Source organism: Pongo abelii, chromosome 18, assembly GCF_028885655.2.
Source record: "Pongo abelii isolate AG06213 chromosome 18, NHGRI_mPonAbe1-v2.0_pri, whole genome shotgun sequence".
Taxonomy (NCBI): Eukaryota; Metazoa; Chordata; class Mammalia; order Primates; family Hominidae; genus Pongo; species Pongo abelii.
In genome coordinates, this window is record NC_072003.2 from 88,323,136 (window position 1) to 88,347,687 (window position 24,552).

At 61.8% G+C, this 24,552-nt stretch overlaps 1 protein-coding gene across 3 annotated transcripts in view; it reads right to left on the reverse strand.

Annotated features, from left to right (window-relative positions):
* CBFA2T3 (CBFA2/RUNX1 partner transcriptional co-repressor 3) overlaps positions 1-24,552 on the reverse strand; it is a 106,583-nt gene continuing 82,031 nt past the window's right edge. For all 3 annotated transcript variants that reach the window (XM_063717410.1, XM_063717409.1, XM_054534296.1), the window contains 9 exons: positions 20,032-20,273; positions 19,671-19,760; positions 14,347-14,528; positions 13,434-13,657; positions 11,297-11,382; positions 9,320-9,518; positions 8,705-8,773; positions 6,754-6,944; positions 1-4,728 (listed from right to left, as the gene is read on the reverse strand). In XM_063717410.1, coding sequence (XP_063573480.1) covers positions 4,429-4,728; positions 6,754-6,944; positions 8,705-8,773; positions 9,320-9,518; positions 11,297-11,382; positions 13,434-13,657; positions 14,347-14,528; positions 19,671-19,760; positions 20,032-20,273 — 1,583 coding nt within the window. In that variant the 3' untranslated portion in view covers positions 1-4,428. The remainder of the gene's footprint in view (positions 4,729-6,753; positions 6,945-8,704; positions 8,774-9,319; positions 9,519-11,296; positions 11,383-13,433; positions 13,658-14,346; positions 14,529-19,670; positions 19,761-20,031; positions 20,274-24,552) is intronic.

The window sequence follows — 24,552 nt, forward strand, 5'->3', positions numbered from 1 at the left end:
TGGGGCGCGTGGGGGTGGAGGGGTGGGTGGAGGGAAGGGCGGGGGGTGGGGAAAAGTGATCTCTGGGATACTGGACAGATGGGTCAGAAGAAAAAGTGATGAGAAAGAAGAACCAGTCACTGGGGGCCGGGTGGCGCCGGCGCAAGGACGGATGGGCCGGCACGCACATGGCTGGGATGGATGGGGGTCGATGCTGGAGTCAGGCTTTGGTGTCAGCTTGAGGATCTATTTGGAAAAACTGGCAAATAGAAGCCCTTTAGGTCCATCTTGATCCTTGTCACTGTGTCATTTGGGTGAACCCCCCACCCTCATCGGCTCTTCCGCCAGCACCCCCATCACTGAACCTCTCGGGCCTGTGTGGCCTGTCCCCACCTGGCTGGGCCTCGTGGGCCCTCCTGGGAGGCTGGCCCCTCTAGTCCTGCAGCCTCACCCCTGGCCAGGTCCTGGGGCGGCCCTGGCAGGCAGAGGGGCTTGGGGGTGTCCAGCTGGCCCCTCCCAACACCCACTCCTTGAACGCTGTGGGAGATGCTGGTCTCTGCCTCGTTCAGGTCAGAGGACTGGCCCGGAAGGAGCCCTCCGGGTGCACAGCCATAGCACAGAGCCGGGCTCTGTTGGGGACTGGGAGGCCCTCTCAGAGGAAGGCTTCCTGGGTCTGAGGCTGGCTGGGACCAGGAGCAGTGAGAGGAGGGGTGGGAAAGGCTGAGGGGCATGCATCACGAGCCTCTTCCCAAAGAGGTCACGTTGGTTCTGCTAACCCATCAGGCCATCCTCCGGCCGGGCCTTAGGCTCCCTCACGGCTGTCCTGTCCTGGCTGTGATCTCAGGCTGGGAGATGCAGCTGCCGTTTGGTTTGGGGTTTGAGGAAAAGGTTCTGAAGAGCGTTTGACTTGCCATGGTCCTGTCCTGATGGTGGCTGGCGGGAGGACAGCTTGGCAGGCTGTGCCTCTGGCCAGTGACCTGTGAGCTTGTGGAGGTGGCAGCTGGGAAGGGATAGAGACAGGGTGACTCTCCCCAGTCCAGGTGTGGCCCTTGCCCAGACCCTCTGTCCAGACCCCCCTCTGCCTGGCAGAAGAGAGGCAGAGGCCTGCAGATGCAGACTGCAGGTCGGAACCATGGGCGTGGGTGTTCATGGCCACCAAGAGGACCACCCCTAACACAAGAATGCCGCCTCTCCCCGTCCCCTCCCCAGAGCTATGGGTTCCGCCTGGTTTGCTGTGAGGTCTTTGGCCACCAGGGCCCGGGCATATGAGCTACAGAAAGACAGGCCTCTGAAGCATCCGAGGGGGCCCCAGAGCCTCCCTGGGCGGGAGCTGCCTTGCTTCATGTGATCTGGCCAACACCCGCCCAGGGTTCCCTGACACATCGCACACAGGACATCCCCCTCTTCTGTCTCCGGGCCTCAGTTTTCCCAGCTGTCCCGATTCCGTGTGGCCCTCGGCCGCGGGGTTCCATCTGCCTGGTCTCTGGCCAGTTTTGCACTCGTGCTGGGGGTGGCTTGGTGCATGGTGAGGGCTACGCAGGGCAGATGGCATTCATCTTTGGCTCGAGGGCTGACCCCTTCCCAAGATCTAGGGTGGGAGGGCCTGTCTCACCCTCAGCTTTGTGGTCTGGCCCCTGGAGGCTGCTGGCCAGATCGATGCAGCCAGCAGGTGCAGGTGCCACTGTCCCTGGTACGCCTGTGTGTCCCCAAAGAAGGATCCAGGGAGGGGAGGGAAAAAGAGGAGGCTTTTGCCCACAAAGTAAACTCGTGCCTCCTCCACGCTCCCCACTACAGTCCTGACCCCAGGGACCTGAGTAACCAGGGAAGCTGCCCATGGGTCCACTTGCCCTGGGGCTCGGCGCTCTACAGAGACTACCGGTTCACCTGCACAGCCTTGGAGGGCCTGACTCAATTTACCCCACAGCACCGTGCCCATTTCCTGTCCCCTAGAGCCTTTGATCACCACAGCCAACTGCCCTGCCCACCTGGAAGGGCACTGGAGTGTAGGTGGGGACAAGATGGAGCCCCAGTGGGAGAGACAGATGAGAAGAGTCCCAGGACGCATACCTCCGAGGGAGGCAGGTCCCCTTCGTGGGCACGGGCGTGTCCGCTGCCGCTGCTGTGTGGGTTCGGAGCTGGAGAACCGCAGCCCTGGAAGGAGGAGAGGCGGGCTTCTGCCACTTAACCGAGAGCCCAAATCCCAGACCGGTCCTTGCTTCTCTGAAACCCACAAAAACAAACCTTGGTGAGCTTGCTGGGCCTGTCACTGAGGAGTGGAGGTGGTGCCGGAGCCAGGGCACTGTCTGGAGGATAGACTCGATCTATCTTGACTTTCCGAACGAGGTTTCTGTTGTCAGGCTTGCTTCCAGACGGTACCTGACTGGTGGTGACCCGACAGGATCCATCCTTACGATGCTCAAAGAATGGATTTTTACCACCGTGAAAAAACTACCAGCAGGCAAACCGCTCCTCCCCTCGGGGCCACGGTTTGGATTTCTTTGAAAATCTGTTTCCTACACTTCGCAAACTCCCGCGGTTTCTGTTTTTTATTTGGCAAACATCTCTTGTTTATTACCATCATGAATATTATTTGGACCTCTGCAAAGACTATATACATTCACATTAACGTACACTCTCAGCTTCGGGCCTCTGGCGGGCCGTTCGCGGCCAGTTCAGTAGCTGGGTCACTCCTGTATTGCACTGAGTTCCTGGAACTCCTGATAGCCACGCACACAGATGCCAGGCCGCGGGCCATGCCTGCTGTCTGTCCTTGCACTCGGTGCAAGCATGAATTTCTTTATCCCTTTATTTCCTTCTTGAAATCGCTGAGGCAGTTGAGAGGAGTGGAGGAGGATGGGAGGGAGCACGTCTGATAGAAAACATCACTGAGACACACCCCAGGGTCAGAGGTGAACGCATCTGAGGGGTGGCTGGGCAGGAGCACCAGGGCTATGTACACGGTCAGGGTCTTCCCTGGGGAGTAGGCAGAGGGCTGCTTTTGTTTGTAGTTTTTTTGTTTTTTCTGCAAAAGTTTGGAAGAAGGGGGAGTAGCTGCGGTGGGGCGATGGGGCCGAGAGAGGTCGGAGTTGGGGCGATGGGGCCGAGAGAGGTCGGAGGGTGCGGAGAGGAGAGAGGTAGAGGATGGGCTGGCCGAGAAGCAGTGTTTCAGGGAGCCCTGCTGGCTCCGCGTGCTCGAAAAGCAGTCGAGAATCAACCCAAAAGATTGTCACAGTTTTGTTTCGGAATTATGCTCTCTCTGGGAAGAAAACTTTAGCACTTTTTTTCCACAAGTGGAAAAAGGAAATATGAAAAGTCACAGGGGGCGTGAGGACAGACGGCGTGTCCTTTCCTACACACACGGAGACGCAGGCCGGAGCAACGGCACACGGACCGCGCACATGCGGCAGACGCACCAACGCCTATGCCGAAGAGAACAAAAGTCGCTTCTCACTGGGCACAAACCCTCTGCACCCCAATATCCCGACACCCACAAACAAAACCAAAACAGAAGAGAAAAAGACCCACAACCAAACAAACCCAAGAGCAAGTAAAACAGTGAAAAAAATACTTTGGCAGTGACAAACAAATTTTGGATTTTGATTTCTTGTGTTTGCTTTTTTGGATTTCCTTTGGAGCAGAGGTGTGTCCGGTATCCTTGGCTGGCTAGCTAGCAAGGTAGTTCACAAGTATGCTTCCTTTGCTTTTTTAAAAAAAACTTTTTGGATTTTTACTTAAAGCCAAAGAGTTTAACATGACAGGAAAAAAAAAATTTGAAACCAAAAATGCTTCTTGAGTCAGAAATTGAGTCTTCGCTGATCAGCCTCACGCCCCTGGGGGAGGGGCACAGCTGGGTTCAGATCTCCAGCTATAAAATCGCAGTTTTCTTTCTCCCTTTTTAATCAGGAGGGGGAGAACCCCCCCCCCAGTTTTCTTTGTCCATTTCTGAGTAGCTCTTTTGCCAACAAACAAAACCCCCCAAAATTCTTTGCTGAAAATATAAGCCACCAATTTGATTTTTTCATTGAAGAAAAAGTGTGTGATAGTCATAGAGAGAGAGAGAGAGAGGATGGAGAAGACAGAAGGGGAGAGACAGAGAGAGGAAAAGAAAGAGAGAGAGGTGGGCAGAGCCACCGCGCCTGTGGCATCTGCTCTGCTGTCTAAAGCTCAGTCGAGGCTTCTGAGGATGCTTGAAGAGAGGTTGTCAGGAGGTCTCTGCGCAGAATCATTAGGTAGCTGAGGCAGGTGCATTGAATGCGGTTTTGTTGGTTCTGTGTCTTCTTTTGGAGAGGGGCAGTAGCAGCAGTGACTCTAATTGGTCGGCTCCCCCAGGTCAGGTGGGGCGCAGTGTCTGGCAGGCCGGGCCTCGGAGGCCAGGCACGGCGTCTCGCGGGCCTGGAGCTGGGTGGGGTTGGCACGGTGCTGTGTCCAGCAGGCTGGGGGCCAGTGGGGTCAGCGAGGCACGGTGTCCAGTGGGCCAGGTGGGCTGGGGGAGCCGGGGCGAGAAGGCCCCGCAGAGCCGGCTTCGCTGGGGCTGGCAGCACCGACAGGCAGGGAGGGGCCCAGGCCGTGGGCGGCTTCAGGCGGTCCAGGCAACGGGTCAGCCACCACAGCCGCAGGGCCCTGCAGGCTCTGGCCACACACGTGATGGTGCTTCTCCCAGTCCCGATGCTGGCAGAAGGACCCGCAGTAGCGCGCCGCGTTGCAGCCACTGCACGTCTCACTGGCTTTCCGCCCGCAGTTCCAGCAGCTCTGGATGGGGGCAGAGGGGCCAGTCAGGGCTGGGTCTGGCCACCCGAATCCCCAACACACGCCTCAACCAAGCCACTCAGACCCAACCACGTCATCACCAGGTGAGAAGAGAGAAACTCCAAAGCCCCACAGCCCTCGGGCCATTCCCCAGATACAGCCACTCACTGGGCCATTTTGGGGGACGGCGTCCCACTACTGTGTCTCACGCTCCAGCCCACCCAGATACGTTTGCGCTGTGCTAACTGGACGACGACCCCTGCCTCCTCTCCAGGAAGCCCTCCTGAGCTCACCAGGCTCCAAAACCGCGAAACCGAAGGGTGTGGCCCCGGCAGGATTGAGGCTGCTGAGATCTCACCATCTGCCTCTGCTGCACACTCCTTCTGATCCCCCTGCCTCTGCTGCATCCACTCCTACCCCCGTCCCCCTCCCCACCTCTGCCCTACCCCCCGCCTCTGCTGCACCCCCCCACCTCTGCCCCACCCCCTGCCTCTGCCGCACCCCACCTCTGCCCCACCCCCGCTTCTGCTGCACCTCCCCCCACCGCCCCCACCCTGTGGTGGGCTCTGCTCCCTTCCCGAAGGGTGAGTTGTGCCCTAGGCATCCCTGTGGGCAGAGGGAGTGGGGGATGCCACACAAATCCTGAGCATATTTCTCCTTGGGGCCCGGCTGGATCTCTCACAGACGGCTGGGCTGTGGGGTGGGAAGCCCAAACCTGCACCAGGGGAGAAGCCCAGGTCCCTATTTGGCCTCCAAAGCCTCTGGTACCACCTCCCACCCCACCTCGCCCTCACTGCCACAGCAGCAGCAGCCTCCCTGCAGACCGGGCACTGCCAGGCACAGTCCCCGCTCCAGGCCCTGGCCCCTGCCGGTCCCTCCGCTGGGCCTGCTCCCCTGATGCTTGCGTGGCCAGCTTCATTCCTCCCGGCATCTGCTCAGGTGTCACCTGCCGTGAGGCCTCCACAGCCCCACTCCCCACACACTTCCGCCTCCCGAAACTGCACACCTCACTTCTGCGCTTGGTGTTTCTTTCTCAGTGCCAGCTCTGTGAGAGTTTTGCCTGTGGTGTTCTAGCTTCTCCCCAGCTGAGAGCATGTGTGGAAAGGGCCGGTGCAGAGACCCCTGAATTGATAGGGCTCCATCTCCTCCCAGTCCGGGGCTGGCCCAAGCACAGATGCACACAGGGGCTTCAGACAGAGATCTGCCCTGTCTCAAGGGACAGTCCTGGGGCTCCCCTGGAAAGGGTCTCTCCCTCTCCCCTCTTCGTGGACAAGGCAGAAAAGGGTCGCAGAGGGTCCTCTGCCCCCGCCTGCCTCCCAGGTGCACAGGCACAAGCAGCGTAATTCTCGGGCCTGCCATGTGCACCGGGAGGGAGCCGGGTGCCTCAGACGCCACCTGGGGCCCTCACAGCTCTCTTGGATCCTCCTGCTCTCACAGGCTAGAGAACAGGGGTTTCAAGCCAGGCACAGTGGCTCAGGGCTGTAATCCCAGCACTTTGGGGGGCTGAGGCAGGTGGATCACCTGAGGTCAGGAGTTCGAGAGCAGCCTGGCCTACATGGCAAAACCCCGTCTCTACCAAAAATACAAAAATTAGCCAGGTGTGGTGGCGGGCGCCTGTAATCCCAGCTACTTGGGAGGCGGGAGAACTGCTTGAACCCGGGAGGCGGAGGTTGTAATGAGCCAAGATCACGCCACAGCACTTCAGCCTGGGCAACAAGAGTGAAACTCCATCTCAGCATCAGCCAACCTGGGCTCGAGTCCTGGCCCCACCACTTCCCAAGGCCGTGACCTCAGACAAGCTGCCAACCCTCTCGAGCCCTCAGTTTCTGGAACTACAGAATGGGGACATCCATAGGACGCCTCACCAAACCATGTGGGATCTCTGTGCCGATAAGCACAGTGTGGGCAGGGACGGCCATGACAACTGTGCTGATGCCATGTGGAGGCTCAGAATCCTCACAGGGGTGGCGTGGGACCGCACGGGAGCCGAGGCAGGGGATGGGTGTCAGCGTGGCCGGGTGGCCCTACCTCGCTGGAGTCCTCCTGCTGGTTGATGACCGTCAGGGCATCCTCGGAGGCCTGCCGCTTCGCCTCGGCCAGGGCCCGCTCCATCTTGGCACGCTCCGTGGTGATGAGCTCGTGCGCTTTGCGCTCTGCGTCTGATACGGCTTTCTGCAGCTCTGACATTGCCTGCCGCTTCACCTCATTCACGGCCTCTTCTGCAAAGGACATGGGCAGGGCTGGCGGTCACACGGGCCATCCCAGATGGGTCTCTGGACTTCCTACGCGTGGCCACAACCTGGGGACAAGGGCTGTGTGCAGCTGAACACACGTAGCATCTGTGCACACAAAGGCACATGTTGATGGGGCTGTGTGCCGCTGAACACACGTAGCATCTGTGCACACAAAGGCACATGTTGATGGGGCTGTGTGCAGCTGAACACACGTAGCATCTGTGCACACAGAGGCACATGTTGATGGGGCTGTGTGCCGCTGAACACACGTAGCATCTGTGCACACAGAGGCACATGTTGATGGGGCTGTGTGCCGCTGAACACACGTAGCATCTGTGCACACAGAGGCACATGTTGATGGGGCTGTGTGCCGCTGAACACACGTAGCATCTGTGCACACAGAGGCACATGTTGATGGGGCTGTGTGCCGCTGAACACACGTAGCATCTGTGCACACAAAGGCACATGTTGATGGGGCTGTGTGCAGCTGAACACACGTAGCATCTGTGCACACAGAGGCACATGTTGATGGGGCTGTGTGCAGCTGAACACACGTAGCATCTGTGCACACAGAGGCACATGTTGATGGGGGGGGGTGGGCAGCCGAACAGACGTAGCATCTGTGCACACAGAGGCACATGTTGATGGGGCTGTGGGCAGCTGAACACACGTAGCATCTGTGCACACACAGACACACGTTGATGGCTCTCATGCCGTGCAGACAAGGGCATGCAAATAAATGCAGCATCCCAGGCATGTGTGTGCAAAGCTGGGTCACGTGGCATCACAAGTCAAAGCTTGCACTCTACTGCAGCGGCTCCCCAGGCACTGCACCCCTGCAGGGCAATGGCGAGGCCCACCCCAGGGCCTGGTCAGCCAGGGGCGCACCCGGAACCTGCATTCCTAACGCGAGCCGGGGGAGCTGCTGCTGCTGCACCTGAAGCACTTGGACAACTGCCGTTCCGCCTTCACCTCTGGCCCCACCCAGACACAGCCCAGGAAGCCCCCTCGTCCAAGGCTCTGTGCTGTCACCCCAGACACTGCTGTTATCCTCACCGCACTTGCCATCCTTTAACCTGGCTGGCCTCAGAAGACCATGCTCCCCGACCCACACACAGCCACACACAGATCCTGATCTGTGCTAAGATGGGGTAGGCTCAGAGCAGCTCCAGGGAGCACTGCCTGCCCAGCTGGGGAAGCCAGGTTCCAACTCCACCACTGAAAGAGACCCTGAGGCCAGCTGGAGACCCCGATACCGCTGCCTAACCCTAACCCTAACCTTAACCCCTCTCGCTGCCCACAGATCCGGCTCTGCCCCAGCCCCTCCCCCAAGGCTGGTTCCCACGGCATGAGCAAATATCCCCACAGCCTTGCCCAGCGCCCAGCTCCACATCTGCCCATGTTCTGACCCCATTCTGCCCGGACTCTGGCCCTGCGTGCCTGACGCGCCCAGGCTCCGAGTGTGTGCACTTCTGTGTGCCCTCCTGGGTGTGCAGGTCCAGGACCCACTTTATTCTGCTGGGCGGCCACCGGTCCGTTTCCTGGTAGGCCCAGGTAGCAGCTGTCCTGCCCTGAGTGTGAATCTCCTCTGACCTCTCCGTGAGCCACACAGCGGACTACACAAAGCCTTGTAGCCTGAGCCCCCAGAGGGGGACAGAAGCTCTTCAAAGCTGAGCTGGTAAGAGGCGCATCCGGGGCCCTGGCCTCCCACAGCTCTGCTCTCCAGGCACGCCCCCCCCACTCACCAGCCTTCCTCCAGATGTCCTCGGGCATGTAGCCGGTGAGGGTCCTTGGCAGGAACTCCCGAGGCACGTCTGAAACAGGGGCCGGCGTCACACAGGATGGGCCACGCAGCTGCCCCTCCCACTCACACAGGATGGGCCACACGGCTGCCCCTCCCACACTGGGGCCCTCCCCACCCTGGCTGGGCCCTGAGTGCAGGGCGTTGAGTGTGTGCGTCCCTGGGGGAAGGCCCAGGTGCCCTTGGACAAGGTCTGGCTCAGTCGTCAGGCACCCAGGGCAGTGCCCGGGCACGGGGTGGGCACTGGAGCTGTGGATCTTGGACTCTGCTGGGAGCCGTGTGTGTCCTGGGCCTCTCCTGTTTCAGTATTCATCACTGAGGTGGAGGAGCAGAGACCCTCAGGGCCTGCCAGCTCTGAGCCTCTGGCCCACCGGACACCCTGAACTCCAGGCTTCCTGGCAGACCAGGCAGTGTTTTCGTACAAAGTGAAAAAGGTGCCTCTTTCTCAAGCGAAACTGTCCTGCCTGGTGTTTCATCGCACTGCCTGCCTGACAGCTCCCAGGTGTCAGCCCCGCCAGAGCACCCCGTGTCTGCTCCCTCCTCCCACAACCCTACACACCTAGCTGAGACCCTTCAGGACCGGCGGAGCTGCTGCGGGGCCGGGCCGTGGCGGGACTGGGGCCTTTCTTTGTGTCCTCTGCGTCGCTGTAGCACCGCACCCAGTGGTTGAGCTCCTCGCGGTCGGCCTCCTGGCACCGGCGTAGCACCGTGAGCGAGCGCCGCGTCTTCTCCACCATGTCCATGATACAGTTCAGGAGCTGGGGGCAGGCGGGGCCTTCAGCGCCTCGGAGGAACCAGGACGCACCAGACGCTCCCCCAGCCCACTGGGCCAGAGCCCTGGACAGGATGGGTGCCCGACCAGGGCAGCCTTCAGCGCCTCGGAGAGACCAGGACGCACCAGACGCTCCCCCAGCCCACTCGGCCAGAGCCCTGGACAGGATGGGTGCCCGACCAGGGCAGCCTTCAGCGCCTCGGAGGGACCAGGACGCACCAGACGCTCCCCCAGCCCACTCGGCCAGAGCCCTGGACAGGATGGGTGCCCGACCAGGGCAGCCTTCAGCGCCTCGGAGGGACCAGGATGCACCAGACGCTCCCCCAGCCCACTCGGCCAGAGCCCTGGACAGGATGGGTGCCCGACCAGGGCAGCTTTCAGCGCCTCGGAGAGACCAGGACGCACCAGACGCTCCCCCAGCCCACTGGGCCAGAGCCCTGGACAGGATGGGTGCCCGACCAGGGCAGCCTTCAGCGCCTCGGAGGGACCAGGACGCACCAGACGCTCCCCCAGCCCACTCGGCCAGAGCCCTGGACAGGATGGGTGCCCGACCAGCCCACCACCCATGAGGGTAAGGGGGTGAGGGAGGGCCCACCTCCACAGCTGGGAAAGATGGGTCCCTAGCCTGGGACTGCCGAGCGCCTGGGGGTACCAGACTCACACGGACACATGCTCAGACGCACGCAGGAGTTTGGGATTCTCCTTTTTAACCCGCTCGGCGGGGGTCTGCCTCAGGGACCTGGCTTTCTGCCTGGGCTCCCGTTTCCAAAAAAGACGAGGGCGAGAGATGAGGCCGACAACAGTGCTGGGAGGGGTGCTGGCCCCGCACCTGGCGACCCTTCCTGGGACGCGCTGCAGGATGGGGCGGGTGGGTTCTGAGGAGCCCAGTTCTGGGGCCGTCCCCTAACACGTCCTGCCTCAAAGAGGCCTCGGCACTGCTTTTCCCCACACTTCTTGCAAGACTCAGGATAGACTCTAGGAAGAGCCAGTGAGCAGAAAGTAAGTGGAGGGAAGGCAAGGCCCGCCATGATGGTTTTAGGAATCCTCCTCCCTGTGCCTCTCGAGATGCCTGGGCTGCGCTGACAGCTGGGAGGAGGGGGCTCAGGTTAAGGACCCAGCAGCTACGCAGGGACGGGGCAGGCCATACAGGCGGGCACTGAGCTCAGAGGCGCCCACACAGCCCTGCTGTCTCTAGCAGCCCCAGGCCCCATGGGGCAGAGCCATGGCAGTGTTTATGCATGGCGTACAGGTGTGGCTGTGTGTGGACATGGCTGTGTGTGTGGGTGTGGCTGTGTGCACTAGTGTGGCTGTGTGGGTGTGGCTTTGCGTGGGCATGGCTGTGTGTGGGCGTGGCTGTGTGCATGGCTGTGGCTGTGTATGGGTGTGGTTGTGTGTGTGGGTGTGGCTGTGTGTGGCTATGCATGGGTGTGGCTGTGTGTGTGGGTATGGCTGCGTGTGGGTGTGGTTGTGTGTGTGGGTGTGGCTGTGTGCATGGGTGTGGTTGTGCATGGGTGTGGTTGTGTGCGTGGGTATGGCTGCGTGTGGGTGTGGTTGCGTGTGTGGGTGTGGCTGTGTGTGGCTATGCGTGGGTGTGGCTGTGTGCATGGGTGTGGTTGTGTGTGGGTGTGGTGTGCGTGGGTGTGGCTATGTGTAGGTATGGCTGTGTGCACGAGCGTGGCTGTGTGGATGGGTGTGACTGTGCGTGGGTGTGGCTGTGTGTGGGTGTGGCTGTGTGCATGGACGTGACTGTGTGCGGACACTCACGTTGTTCAGGTGCTTCCACTCTTCTGCCCACTCACGCTCTGTGAGCTTGTGGTCGATCACTTCTTCCTGCCGGGACCCAGGCACCACTGTGGATGGGGGAGGTGCACACTTAGGTCCCGCCCACAGCCAGGCTCCGCCCTATTCTCCCAGACCCCACTCGTGGGCTATGCCCACTGGGGACGACGGACAGGGTAACCGAAGGGCTGGTTGACTTGGTGACCATGGAGGATGCCTGGATCACTGAGCTGCCTGGGGCTCTGGGCCGACTGCTCTTCCCCTGCAACACGGCACACGCCTCCAAGGGAGGGTCCAGTCTCAGTCCCATTCTGCAGCTGAGGAAACTGAAGCTGATTAAGAGGATGTGTTTGCCCGGGGTCATCAGGCAGGGAGCGGTGGGGGTGGGGTGTGGACCGAGGCTGGCTGGAGCTGGAGCGCCATCCTCAGCCACTGCCCGGGAAGGCCTTGTTAGACTAAGCGTGGCCTGAGGATGCCTCAGTGCCGAGTCACACCACGACCTGGACCTGCCTTAGTCCGTGAACCAATGGGTAACCTTGCTGGGAGGACCTGGTCTCAGTCATTCACGGCAGCCCTCTGCGGTCACCCGAAGGCGCCTGCAACTCAGATGAGGCCACGCCAAACAACACCCAACCACGTGGCCTCGGCACCTGCCTCCTGTCTCTGCCTGTGAGCACCGCCAGCCACGCCGAGACCAGGGCTCTCGGAACACGCCAGCTCTGAGGCCTGTCCTATTCGGGGGTTGTTCTTTGCTCAGTTAAACTCTGTTCAATGCAGCGCGTCTAAGGTTTTTCCCTTTTGACAGGCTCCAGGACTGAAGCCGCACAGGCCACTCCCACAGGTCACCAGAAACTAAGACGTGAGTGACGCCCGGCAGTGGCCGACTCTTTCGTGGTAGCTGCGCCCATGACTTCTGGAGACATCAGAGGCTTCCAGGCCCGTTTTCTGCATTCAGCCACGGCCCACGCTTCCGGGTCTGGGGTCTCCCTCTTTGGGCCCTTCTTAGCCCCTAAAGATCTCCTACCCTCCGAACCTGAAATGGCTCCCCCAAATTGCAGAGGAGGTGGGGAGGTGGCAGCCACAGCTCAGTCACCACGCTGCTCTGCCGCCTGTGAAGCTGCAGCTGGCACCAACACCCCAACCAAAATAGTGGCTGAGACGTGCCCGACAGCTGGCGTTTATTTCTGTATTAGCAGAAGCGGGTGGGAGTCAGCACCTGCCCGACCCGGCTGCAGCATGCCAGACGCCATCACCTGCTGCCTGGGCCCTGGAACCCTCTGCAAGGTGGGGGCTGGGAGATGGCCTTGTGTAGGGCAAGGCCTCTGCTGACCCTGCCGCTGGGTCCCCACCGTGCCCTGGGCCTCTGTCTCAGCGTGGCAAACTGGAGGCCTCCCTGCAGCCTGTCCTGGGGGGCTCCTGGGGTGGGGCTGGGCCTGGGCCTAACCATCTCCGGGTCCTCAGCACAGAGGCCGTCAAAAGGTCAGGCAGGCTGGGCTGTGAGACCGTGGTGCATTATGTGTGCTCTCGGGCCTCAGTCTCTTCATCTGTGGTATGGGGGTGCTGACGCCACCCTGCTGATGGTCTCAGAAACGAGTGAAGGGTAAAGTGCACCGAGACTCTGTGCTCACCTCTCTGTTATCCACACCAGCCAGGCCTCACGCAGAGACCCCGTGCCCACCTCCTGCTCTAGATACCAGCCAGGCCTCACGGCAGCCCTTGTTGGGCCCTGCGTTAACTCCCCCAGGCCTTGGACTCTGAGAGTTGGGACTCTCGTCTGACCCAGGTGACAGAGGAGGAAACTGAGATGCAGAGAGCCACGTGACTCACCTGCGGGTGTACTGTGGGAATCGCCAAGCTCGGATGAGAACCACGTGGGCAGTTCCAGGCCCGAGGCCGCCCACCCCAGGGGGAGAGGTGGGCTCAGGGCCTAGGACAGCCCCCTCGGCAGCCACCGCTCTGCTCCGGGGGGGAATGGTGCCAGGCAGGGGGAAGGAGTCTCCCGAGCTCAGGTGCACACAGCTGCCCGTGGTGCTCTGTGCCCACACGCTCAGGTGTACACATGTGGGCGCATGTGTGCTCCTGTAACACGCGTCCACGCTCCCGCCCCCACCGCACTGCTCACCAAGCGGCCGATGGCGCTCTCGCAGCTCCCGGGGGTCTGGGTGGCGGTAGGCGTCTCGGAAGTGGTGGGCCATGGCTATGTCCTCCAGGCGGTAGTGCGGCGGCGGCGTGGGCTGCGGTGGCCCGTTGCTGGGGCTGTAGCGCTGGGCAGGGTTCAGGGTGCATGGCCGTTTGCTGAGGTGCTCGGGGTGCAGCGGGTCGCGGTCTGACCCGTTCTCTTTGGTCCTAGCCCCAAGAGCAGGTGGGGCGGGGGCAGTAGACATAGGATGAACCGGGGACAGAGGTGCAGGTAGGGTGAGAGGCAGACAGGCGTGGGCAGAGAGAAAGAGGACACGTAAGGGCAAGACAGAGACACAGAGCAAAACACTAGCCCTAGGGAGCCCAGCCTGGCGCCCCTACTCTCCGCCCCTCTGCCGGGGCCCACGCCAGCCTCAACCCCTGCTCCAGCTGCATGGGATCCTGGGCCCTGGTGGTCAAAGAGCCGGACTCACTGCTCTGGGAACGAGGAGAGGGATACACCAGCCTGCTGTAACTGAAGACCACCTGCCCCTTGGGCAGCAGCAGCACAAGAGCGTCTGGGGCAGCAGAGTGGGCCCAGCCCAGGCACCTGGGAACCCCAGACCCCGGACGCTTGGAGTCCACACCTGGCACACAGGGGAGAGCCGTCCTCCCACCAGCCTCTTCCCTGTCCTCCCAGGCTTCCCAGAGCATCTGAGTCTGCTGCCCACTGGGGTGTCTGCCCGTGCAGCCGCCAAGCCTGCTGGCCCTAGGACGCTTCACCACACTCCCTCAGCCCAAGAGAGCTGGCCGGGCTGGCTGCGGCCCCAGAAGAGGTTCTCTCTTACTCAGAGGGGAGCAGGGTGAGCCGCGTGTCCACGGTACCCCCTGCCCAGATGCCCAGAGCCCACAGGTACCTGTCGGGCGTCCTCCTCTTGCCGTTCTCGTTGACTTCCAGCAGCAGCTCTGAGGAGTCGATGGGGGAGGAGGCGCTGGCGTCCAGCAGGAGCTGCTCATGCTGGGCCAGGTACTGGGCGGGCGTCTGCTTGGCCAGGCGTGCACAGTGCAGGAGCTCCCGCTGCAGCAAGGGCAGGTTTGCCTGTGGGGTGGGGAGGGAGGGCCTGGGTGGCGTGCAGGGGTGCACAGCCCTGCTCATGTCTGAGCAGAGGGGGCCTGGGCTGGGTGGCCGAAAGCTCAACTTGACCTCGGGCCTCAAAGGTCAAGGTGCTCGACCTCTCTGGGCCTCAAGTTCCTTCCTAGCAGTGCCGTGGGAGGGTGGCGTGGGAGGGTGGGTACAGAGGCTGGCAGGAGTGCTTCACCCGGGCCACACAGCGATGTGGGGCCTGTGGGACTTGAGCCCAGATCCTGGACTCCCAGGGTGGGGCTTTTCCACTGCACCCAGCTCCCTCCCATGGCGCCGTCTGGAGAAGCTGAGGAGGGGATGAAGGGGCAGCAGATCATGGTGGGTCTTCCCGCCGGCACCCGCCCCGCCCAGCAGGCACTACATGACCCAACACAGCTGGGGAAACGCAAGCTCAGAGAGGGGGAGGCGGCCCTGGGCCTACAGGCGGCTCACACGAGGGAGCTGGGAGTGAAACCCGGCTTGGATTGCCTGCAGTACGTCTGCTCCAGCCCTGATGGGAAACCCCTCAGGTTCAGCTTCCCCTTCCCTTCCCGCTGGTTTCCAGCCTTGGCCTCGACGGAGCGTGGACCTAGGACGTGGACACCCATTTCTGTGGCTGCTCAGTGATCCTCCAACCTCGGTGAGGACAGCCTCAAGACCAGGCTCCACGTTTGCGGGTAAGGACTCCGCAGCATGAGGCTGAAGGACAGCCCGGTGTACGGGATTCGTATGCAGACCCTGCCTTTGACGCCTGTGTGTACCCACGGCGCCGGCCGCCGCCTCCTCGGCTCTAGGCTGGCACTGCTGGGCCACAAGCCGGGCTCCTCGGGTGCCTTCCCCAAAGTCTTCCCAGAGCTGCCACGGGAGGGCGGACAGGCTGGACCCTGAGCGTGCTGGACCAGGGCCCGGCAGCAGGCCACTTGGGAGAGCCAGGAGTTCTAAGCATGTGTAAATAAATACAATTCCCCAACTTTCTCATGCGTTTCAAAGCTGCCACACCGCCTTCTCCTGCCAGCGCCTCCCCCTTCCCCTTGAGTGCATCCAGCAGGCCCTCAAGCAGTGCCGGCTGCGGGCCTGTTTTTCTCTTTGGATAGCTGAACAGGGGCCAACCGGCCATCTGTGGAGCACATTAGGAGCATGAGCTGGGAAACGAGGTCCCGGGAGGTCTGAGGAGCCAAACATCCTCCCTCCCTCATCAGCCCCTCCCCAGGGACCTCCTCTTGGCCAGTTCGGGAACCGGCTGGTCGCTGTTAGGGCAGGGAGAACATCTGGATCCCTGGCTGGCTGGGGCCAGCCGAGGCCAGCTGGGAGCCGGGGCGGTGGGTGGGGCTGCATCCCCCAGCTTCTGGAAGGCCTGACCCTTGGGCTGTGTGTGGGGCAGGCTCAGGAAAGGGTGCAGGGGACCCAGGACTGGGCAGCATCAGTGTGGGGGCCGGACTCACAGCAGCCTTTGGCCAGCAGGGAATGTCTCCCCCAGGCCTGCAGAATGGAGTGGGGACTGTGGGAGCCTCCTGCAGTGCCTCCTTCGAGGCAGTGTCCCCATTCTGTCCCCGGGAGCCCAAGGCACCCGGGGAGGTGTCACCACTAAAATTCTACACAAACTGAGCTGGTCAAAAATGCTCCAACTCCACCACCGAACGGAGGTTCTGGCTGCAGAATGCCTGAAGCTGCCCTCTGCACAGATGGGAGCTCAGGCTGGGGAACTGGTGTTTGCAATGATGGCGGCGGTGGCTGAGGCACTAGTTGAGCTACAAGGGCTTTCACAGACTCCGCTGTTCTGCCAAGCACCCAGCTAAAGAGACCGTGGGCTCTGCCATAGAGGGGCTGTGGCCTTGGGCTGGTCACTTAATCTCTCTGACCCTTGCTGTATCCGCAAACTAGCACTGTGGAGACTCCGGCCGAGATGGACTCCGGGGAGCTCCAGGTGAATTAGCTCAGTCCTTTCCCACCACACCGTGGGGGAGATTCACCACCCCAACTACGAGAGAGAGGGCCCAAGCCAGGGCTGGGGTTCCATCCAGGCAGGCCCCCACCCTCTCTGGCCCCTCAGCCACGATTCCTGCCGTTTCTAGGATGATGTCTTCAAGGGCTGCGTGAGGGTACCCCAGACTGGGCCTGGGGGGCTGCGGATGTCTTGGGAAGGTGCTACCCCTCCCCCAGCCCAGGCCACAGGCAGGAACACCAAGGCCCAAGGGGGCTGGCTGGGGTCACTCCCACTCCGCACCTCCTGTCTGGCCTCGGAAGGTCGGGCTCCCCCACTGCACTCTGTGTCTGAAGGGGCTGCGGCCCTGCAGGGGTGTGGGTGGGGTGGGGGGTGGGGGGTGGGGTTGGGTGGGGGCTACTCCCTGGGTGGGACAGCAGGGCCAGGGTTCTGAGCCACAAGCCCTGGAAGCAGGACTGGCCGCAGGATCTTTATTTTTTATTTTTGGATCCTCCTGGCCTCCCCCCAGAAGCTCCACGTCAGAGAGGTGAACAGACTTCATGTCCCACTGGCCCTGGGCCCCGGGTGGGGGCACGAGGTGGGCTGGCCCCGAGCTCCAGCTACCCCACACAGGCTGTGGGAGCCCCTGTGTACCGAGGGGAGACTGAGGTGGACACGGCCCTCACGAGAGCCGTGCCGCGGGCGGCGCCTGCTGGGGTGTGGCCGGGGGACACCAGGGCCTGACCAGACGTCATGGACAGGGGCCGTAGGCCTGGCGGGGGCAGGGGTGGGGATGCTGCGGCGTTTGTCTGCCTGACCCTGCTCCTCGGGTAAGCAAGGGTGGCTGAGGCTGGGGGCATCTAATGCTAATAAGCAGGCGCACTGTGTCCCTAAAGACTGGGAGGGGTGGAGTCCGCAGCAAGTTAGAAGAAGGGAAGGGAAGGGCCGCTAACGAACTGCAAGCGATGCCAGATGGGCCCAGGCTCCTGCCACTCCAGAAGCTTCTCTTTTGTCACCAGCTGGGAGCATGAACACAGCAGGGCGTGGGAGGGGGCGGAGGAAGGCAGGAGGAGGGAGGGGGCGGTAGAGGAGGGAGGGCTGGAAAAAGCAGATGAGGCAGGGGCGGGAGGGAGCGAGGGAGGGAGCGAGGGTGGGAGCAGAGATGGGTGTGATGTGGGGTCCCCTTGGGGAGGGACTGAGGGGAATGAGGGTCTGGCCCTGGACGTGCCCTGGGACGACCATGGCGTTTGGAGTTTGACAGATCTAGGTTTGAGCCCTGGCTCCATCTCTCCACCACCTGGGGGGAACCCAGAGCCTCAGTTTCCCCACCTGTTAATCAGGAACATGGCAGTGCCTATGCTACACCTTGACAGAGGTCAACAGGGCTGTGAGAGATCTTCATAAAGCATTCCTCCTCGTCTAGGGACATTTCAAATCCCTGGACGATGCCCCGTGTGAATCTAGAACGTGCCTCACCTACCTGTAGTCCCCGCTACCTGGGAGGCTGAGGTGGAAGATTCCCCTGAGCCCGGGAGTGAGGCCCTGTTCTTTCCGTGTGTCCCTCCATGCTGTCTCCTCAACAGCCTGAGGATGATTCCATTTTGCAGATGCAGAAACTGAGGCACAGAGGAACTGGCCTGGCCCAGGGGCCAACAGCTGCTAAATGGCAGGCTCGGGCTCAAGCCAGGGAGCCTCTGGTCTGGTCTGTCCTCTGGACCCCCGAGGGGAGGCCTGGCCCAGCAGAGATGGAGCCCACAGCAGGGCTGGCAGTGCTCAGGGTGGGCCCGAAGGTGTGGCCACACTGGCAGCTCCCAATTAAGCTCCATGGAACCCTGACCCCAACACATGCTCAGCAGAGAGGGTCACATGGTCAGACACATTTGGGGAACCTTTCCTCAGCTCCTGCTAGAGTTGTGCAGCCGTCTTGGGGAAGTGGAGACCCGCAGAGATGGCAGTCTGACTCCACGGCACTCCCGTGCCCGTCCCATCTGTGTGTGCGTGGGAATCACTTTTCCATGGGAATCACTGGCTTCATTCATTCATTAATTCATTTGTTCAGAGACAGGGTTTTGCTCTGTCACCCAGGCTGGAGTGCAGTGGCGCGATCACAGCTCACTGCAGTCTCGACCTCCTGGATTCAAGCAATCCTCCCACCTCAGCCTCTCGGGTAGCTGGGATCATGGGTGCATACAATGCTCAGCTAATTTTTAAATGTTTTGTAGAGATGGGGTCTAGCTGTGTTGCCCAGGCTGGTCTTGAACTCCTGGCCTCAAGCAATCCCTGCTCCTCAGACTGGCATCTTTAAAAATGCAGGCTCTGATTCAGCAGGTTTGGGCTGGGCCGAGAGCCTGCGTAGCTGACAAGCCCCGTGTGCCGCTACCCTGGTCCACGGTTGATCTGGGTGTGACCATCTGATCTGCTTTCACCTGACACCTCTTCATCCACCTGCCTACGCAGCCACATAAGCCCCTTCTCGCCTGTCCACTGCCTCCCGCCCTCACCTCTGCTCTCTCTGCCCCACGTATTCTGTTCCAGTCACACTGACCCCTCTGCTGTTCCTCAAGCACAGCGGGCCCCCCATGCCTCAGGGCCTTTGCACGTGCAGTTCCTGCTGTCTGGAAGGCCCTGGGCTGGCTCTGCACCCAGCTTCGCCCTCATCCTCAGCCCTCACCAACATGCCTCCGCGCAAGGGACTTTCGGAATATTTCTCCACCACGTGCAGCTGCAGATTTGACAGTGGCTGTGGACCGAGTGCTTTCCCACCCCAGGGTGCTGGCTGCAGGAGGGACCTGCTGCATGTCCTGGGCCCTGTCCCCGAGCCTCGCCCCACGCTGGCATGTCGTTAGTGCTCAAAAATCACCTGTGGAGTGAGCGCGCACATTCGGCCAACGGCAACCAGAGCCGAACCGGACAGCTCTGTCCTGTGCTGGATTTAGTAGCTGACTCATCATCCAGTCTGGCAACTAGTTTTCGGCCTTAACTAGCAGGAATCAACTCTGACTAGTCAGCAGTGCTCCCCTAGTGTACCACAGGGTCCCAGGTTGGCCAAGATCGATGCCTGACACCTCTTCATCCACCTGCCTATCTGGCCACATGAGCCCCTTCCCGCCTGTCCGCTGCTGTCCACACTGGCAAGGAATGGGATTAGGGGCCTTCTAGGGAGGCCCCCGCAGCACGGGGGACGGGTTTGCCATTACCTTCAGGAAGGGAATGACAAACGGCCGCAGAGGGAAGTTGGTGGCCTCCTGAAGCTTGGAATGAAACTCCTCGATCGTCAGTGTTGAGTTCTGCAGGGGAGAAAACCCGCCTCACATCAGCACCGCTCGGCATATGAGCCAGCGCCGACCCACCCATGCCTGAGGAGGAGGCTCCATGTTGGAGGCAGGCAGGCAGCCCAGGAGCCGGGCACGGCCTGGGAGAGTGCAGGTGGCATCGTGGGAGCGGGTCCACGCCCGGTTGTCAGCGTGGAGCCCACGTAAGGAGTGGCTGTGGCTGCATCCTCATTAAACGGAGGGAATATGCATGTCCCAAGGCCCCGGCTGCCCCTGCCCAACTCACCACCAGGCCCAGCACCAGCGTGCGCACGCGCTCCCCAATCTCTGGGGAGATGTCGCTGCCAAACTGCTGCAGTGTGGTGAGGAAGCGCTTGAGCTTGCTGAGCTGCCGGGCCCCACAGGCCGGCGGCAGGTGCTGTGTGGACAAGGAAGCTGTGGACGAGGTGGCCGGGCCATTGCTGAAGCCGTTGGGTGTGGATGGTGCACCGTTGATGGCTGTTGGCGAGTGGCTGCTGCCGTTCATCACTGCAGGAGGGAAGCGGGTGTGAGGGCGAGGGACACGAGGACACAAAGGTGATGGTGACAACACAACCCAGACGGCGGCGACAGAGCAGCAGCGACTAAGGTGACAATGTCAATAGTGACGGCGACAATGATGAGACACAAGGACAGTAGTGCTGAGGATGACAGCAGGAGCCCTGGGCCCGCCCAGGGCAGCTGAGCCGGCCCTTTGCATGCTGACCATCTGTCCTTCCGGCCCTGCTCTAACAGGTCACACACACCCCCTTACAGACCTGGAAATGGATTCCCAGGGAGGTGAAGCCTCTTTGCCCCAGGTCCCCAGTGGGTAAGGGCTGGGATGGCACCCACAACGGTGGTGGCTGTGGAGTGACTGCGTTCTGAGTGTGGCTTCTCCTGCCTGGCACCACCCTTGGGACTTGCTCTGGGGCTGAAGTCAGGCCCTTCACACCCAGCAGGGGTGTGGCCCCTACGCCTGGCCTGGGAGACACCAACCCTACCAGGCTGGCTCAGGTTTTCACTGTGAACAGGGAGCAAGGGGCTTCTCCACACATCGGGGGCTTGAGGGCTCAGTTCTCACTTTCTGGAGGCACAGGAGACTTGGAAAATGAGAAGTCGCTCATCCCCCTGAAAGGCTAGCTACCATCACCTCTGGCATGATGTTCCCAAGCAATACCCCCACCCCCAATCAGGCATCTCCCAGCCCTGAGCAATGTCCCCACAACAAGTGTCTCCCAGCCCTGAGCAATGTCCCCTGCAGGTGCCTCTCACCCCTAAGCAATGTCCCAGACAGGTGACTCCCAGCCATGAGCAATGCCTTCATTTGCACACAGCCCCAATGCCTGCTAATGGGGTTCCAGGGGGCAGAGGAGCTGGGACACCCAAGGACACACTGGGTGGGTTCCTGCCCCTGGCGGCTGGACACGCAGATGCACGTGCACACAGGCCAGCGCATGTTGAGGACAAGCAGGTGACATAAGGAACAGCTGATGAGCGCGCTGCAGGGCCGCCTGTTGGCCACTGAGACGTGACTGCCTGGCCGGCCCTGCTACTGGGGTCAGCGTTCCAGGGGCCTGGCAGACATGGGGCTGCTATGGAAAGTCCCAGGGCCGGGCCTCACCCCTTTTCTCAGGTGACAGAGCTAAGGCCAAGCCTCTTGCAAAAAGGCCAGCGCAGCCCTCCTGTGCCCGGGACACCTGCACCCTGTGCCCTTGGCCTCAGGAGCCTGAGGGGCGACCTCCAGGCTCTGCAGACAGATCAGAGGTCACACGGCTCCCAAGTCCCTTGCTGACAGGGGAGGGGGACTGGATGCCTCTGGGAGGCCTGAAGTCCTGGCCAGCTCCTGCTGTCAGGAGGACCGAAGCCCCGCACACACTCACGGCTGGCTCCCGCCTCCTGCACAAGGACACGCTCCCTACACAGGGTACCAACTCCCCTACCCCACAGCGAGCCCTGCATTCCCTGCCTCCACTCATCCCCCCACCACCCTTACACACGCACACACGCATGCATGGCTGTGATGTACACGCTCGTCTCTCTTGCTCCACTGTGGCCCCGAGTGCCCCTCTCCAGGGGACCCACCCCTCACCCGTGCTGAGAGTGTGGGTCTGGGGGTGGGGGCAGCTCAGAGCCACCTGCTCCCTCAGGGCCGAATTCCTCCGAGGCTCCAGCCGTGTGTTTGCGCCTGTGGCGGGGCCTGTGTGCGCCGAGGAGGAGAGGAAAACCCTTTCTCCAGGATGGAGACGCCCCTGGGCTGGGCTGGTGCAGCGGCTCCTCCTGGGCAGCCGGTAGGCACCAGCTGTTTACTTCATGTGCCCTGGATGGTGGCGGGTCTTGGTGTACCCCTCAGATCAGGCCAGCCCTGCCCATCCTGACCTGGGCCCTGGGAGGTGACCCCTGCTGAGTGTTGTGGCCTCCGCCTGGACGGGAGGGAATATGGGAAGTGGGGGCCCACGTGCCGGCCCCCCTTCCTGGGCTGCATCCCCACAGCTGGGGCTCCGGCTAGGCCAGGCCTCCCTTTCTACCCGCTCCTGCAGGCCTGGACTGGAAGGGGCCGCACCCTCCAGAGGGCGACTGACCAACCCGTACCTCCACCAAGGCCCTTCTGAGAGGTCAGGCCATCTCTAAGTGTCCCTCCAGTAACCATTAGGTGGCCGCCATCGGCTTCCTCCACTCCACCTTCTCAGAAGCCGCCTGAGGCTCCCACCTTCCCGACTCACGGTCTAGTGGCACCTGCGAGGCGCCTCCCGGGTCAGGGAGCTGTGCTGTGGCCTGGGTTGGGCTTTGCACCTGTGCACACAGGCTGCGCGGTTATCACACACATCCCATGCGGCAGATGGGCTCCAAGGCACCGAAGACACACAGCAGGGCAGCCAGGTTCCCCGAGATTGCCTCCTGTCCCCGGCAGACCCCACACACCGAGCAGCCAGCGCTGGGCACAGTGGCACAGGGGTGAGGCCGGCCCTGTGCTCAGGATGTTCTTGGTGGAGAGGGGGGAACAGATGTGCCCACAATGACGGCCTCCCCTGGGGCGCAGTGCTCACTCTGCTCTCGCTCCAGCCTGGGCCTCACAGATACCCGCTGCAGGGGCTGTGGGACGCCACAGAGGCCCTCAGACACACCAGCATGGTGAGGACGTCCAGATAGACACAGCCCTGCCCTCGAGGGCTAGGGGAAGCTGCCCTGGTTAGGAGTGAGGACCGGCCGCCAGGCCCAGACGTGCCCTGTGAGTCAGACTTGGCGCCTAGCCTCAGTTTCTTCATTTGCAAATGGCTCCCAACCCATCCTGGAGTTCCAAGTGGGGCTCCAGGGACCAGAAGACAGCATGGCAGTGACCTCCTTTGTACCATGTGTCCCCAGCCAGAGTCGCTCAGGCCTGACCTGGGTTTCCCCAGCCTCTCCTGCGCTGCCCAAGTCAGCCCCCCAGGGTCGCTCCGTCCTGACTGGTTTTATGGGTTGGGTGTTGTGTGAGGCTGTTGGCAATAAACGGCCCCCATACCTAGTGGAATTCTGGAAACCACTAACTGCAGGTCAGATATGGCACAAAACCTTGAGTGCATGCGTGGCCTCAGACTTTCCTATGCGGGGGCTGCAGAATTAAGACATCCCTGTTGCTGGGGCTGTGAACCTCCACATGGTGTTCTGAGCGGCTGCTCCCCTCAACCGGGGCAACCTGCGCAGGGGGTAGCCTGTCTGCGCCCCTGGCTTGAATGATCTCAGCAGCGCCTTCCTGGGCTCAGGATGGACGCGCTGGCCCTCTGGAGCGCGCGGCACCGATAACGGCGTTGTATTCTGGGGCTTTCCCTTCTCTGGGGGGACAGTGGACACTGACGCAGGATGCACCGAGCCCCTGGTCTCTTGCCCTCTGAGGCTCTGTCCGGAGGACCCCACTGCACTGCTGAGTTTCCCTCTCACTGGTGAGCTCCATCTGGCCACACGGTGGACTCTGACACACACACACCCCGTCAAGACTGAGGATAGCCACTTGTGGTCACCCAGCCAGGCCAGGAGACGGCCCGTCACCATGGGAGACCTCACCACAGCGGGAGGGCTGGTTTCTCCAGGACACGCGGGACTGTCGTCAGGACTGTGGACCTTCCAGTGGCTTCTCAGACGCGCCACAGTGCACGCCGGGGCCCCTGCCCACCGCCCCGGCCGGCCTGGGCCTGGCCCTCCCTTAGGTGCGCTTACCAGCCTTGCCCTGGGTGCCTGGTCCTTCCGGCGGCCTGCTCGCCCTCGCCTGCCCGCGCACTCCCTCCCGCGCTGCTGGGCAGTCTCAGCAGCTAAAGAGACGCCAAAAATAACCCCGGCACAAGTGCTTTCGTTCCCGCAACAGGTGTGTTACTAAGTTAGACCGCACACGTGTCCCCAGCTGAGGTTTGGGGGCACACGCGAGCACCCCTGCGGCTCCCCCAGCCTCAGAGCCTTGGTGGGGGGGTCAGATGTGACATAGGCACCTTAAGGCAGCCCCTCCTGTCACCCCTGCTCCTTGCTGTGGGGGCTCCGGGAGCTGGGATTCACCAACTTTACCATCCATAAGATCACACAGTGGGTGACAACAGCCACTGTCCAGGAGCCGTATGCCAGGCGCGGGTGCGTGGCCAGGGCTATCACAGAATAACGGCTGTGACAAGGACAGCCCTGTGCAACAGAAACAACGCACAGTTGTTCTGCCGCCCTTGTTCTTAGAGCTGGGAGTGCCGCGGCAGCCACACCTGGGCCATGCTGCCAGGCTGGCTGGTAGTGATGGACCGGAGTCTGTCTGATGGGCTCAAGCATGGCTGCA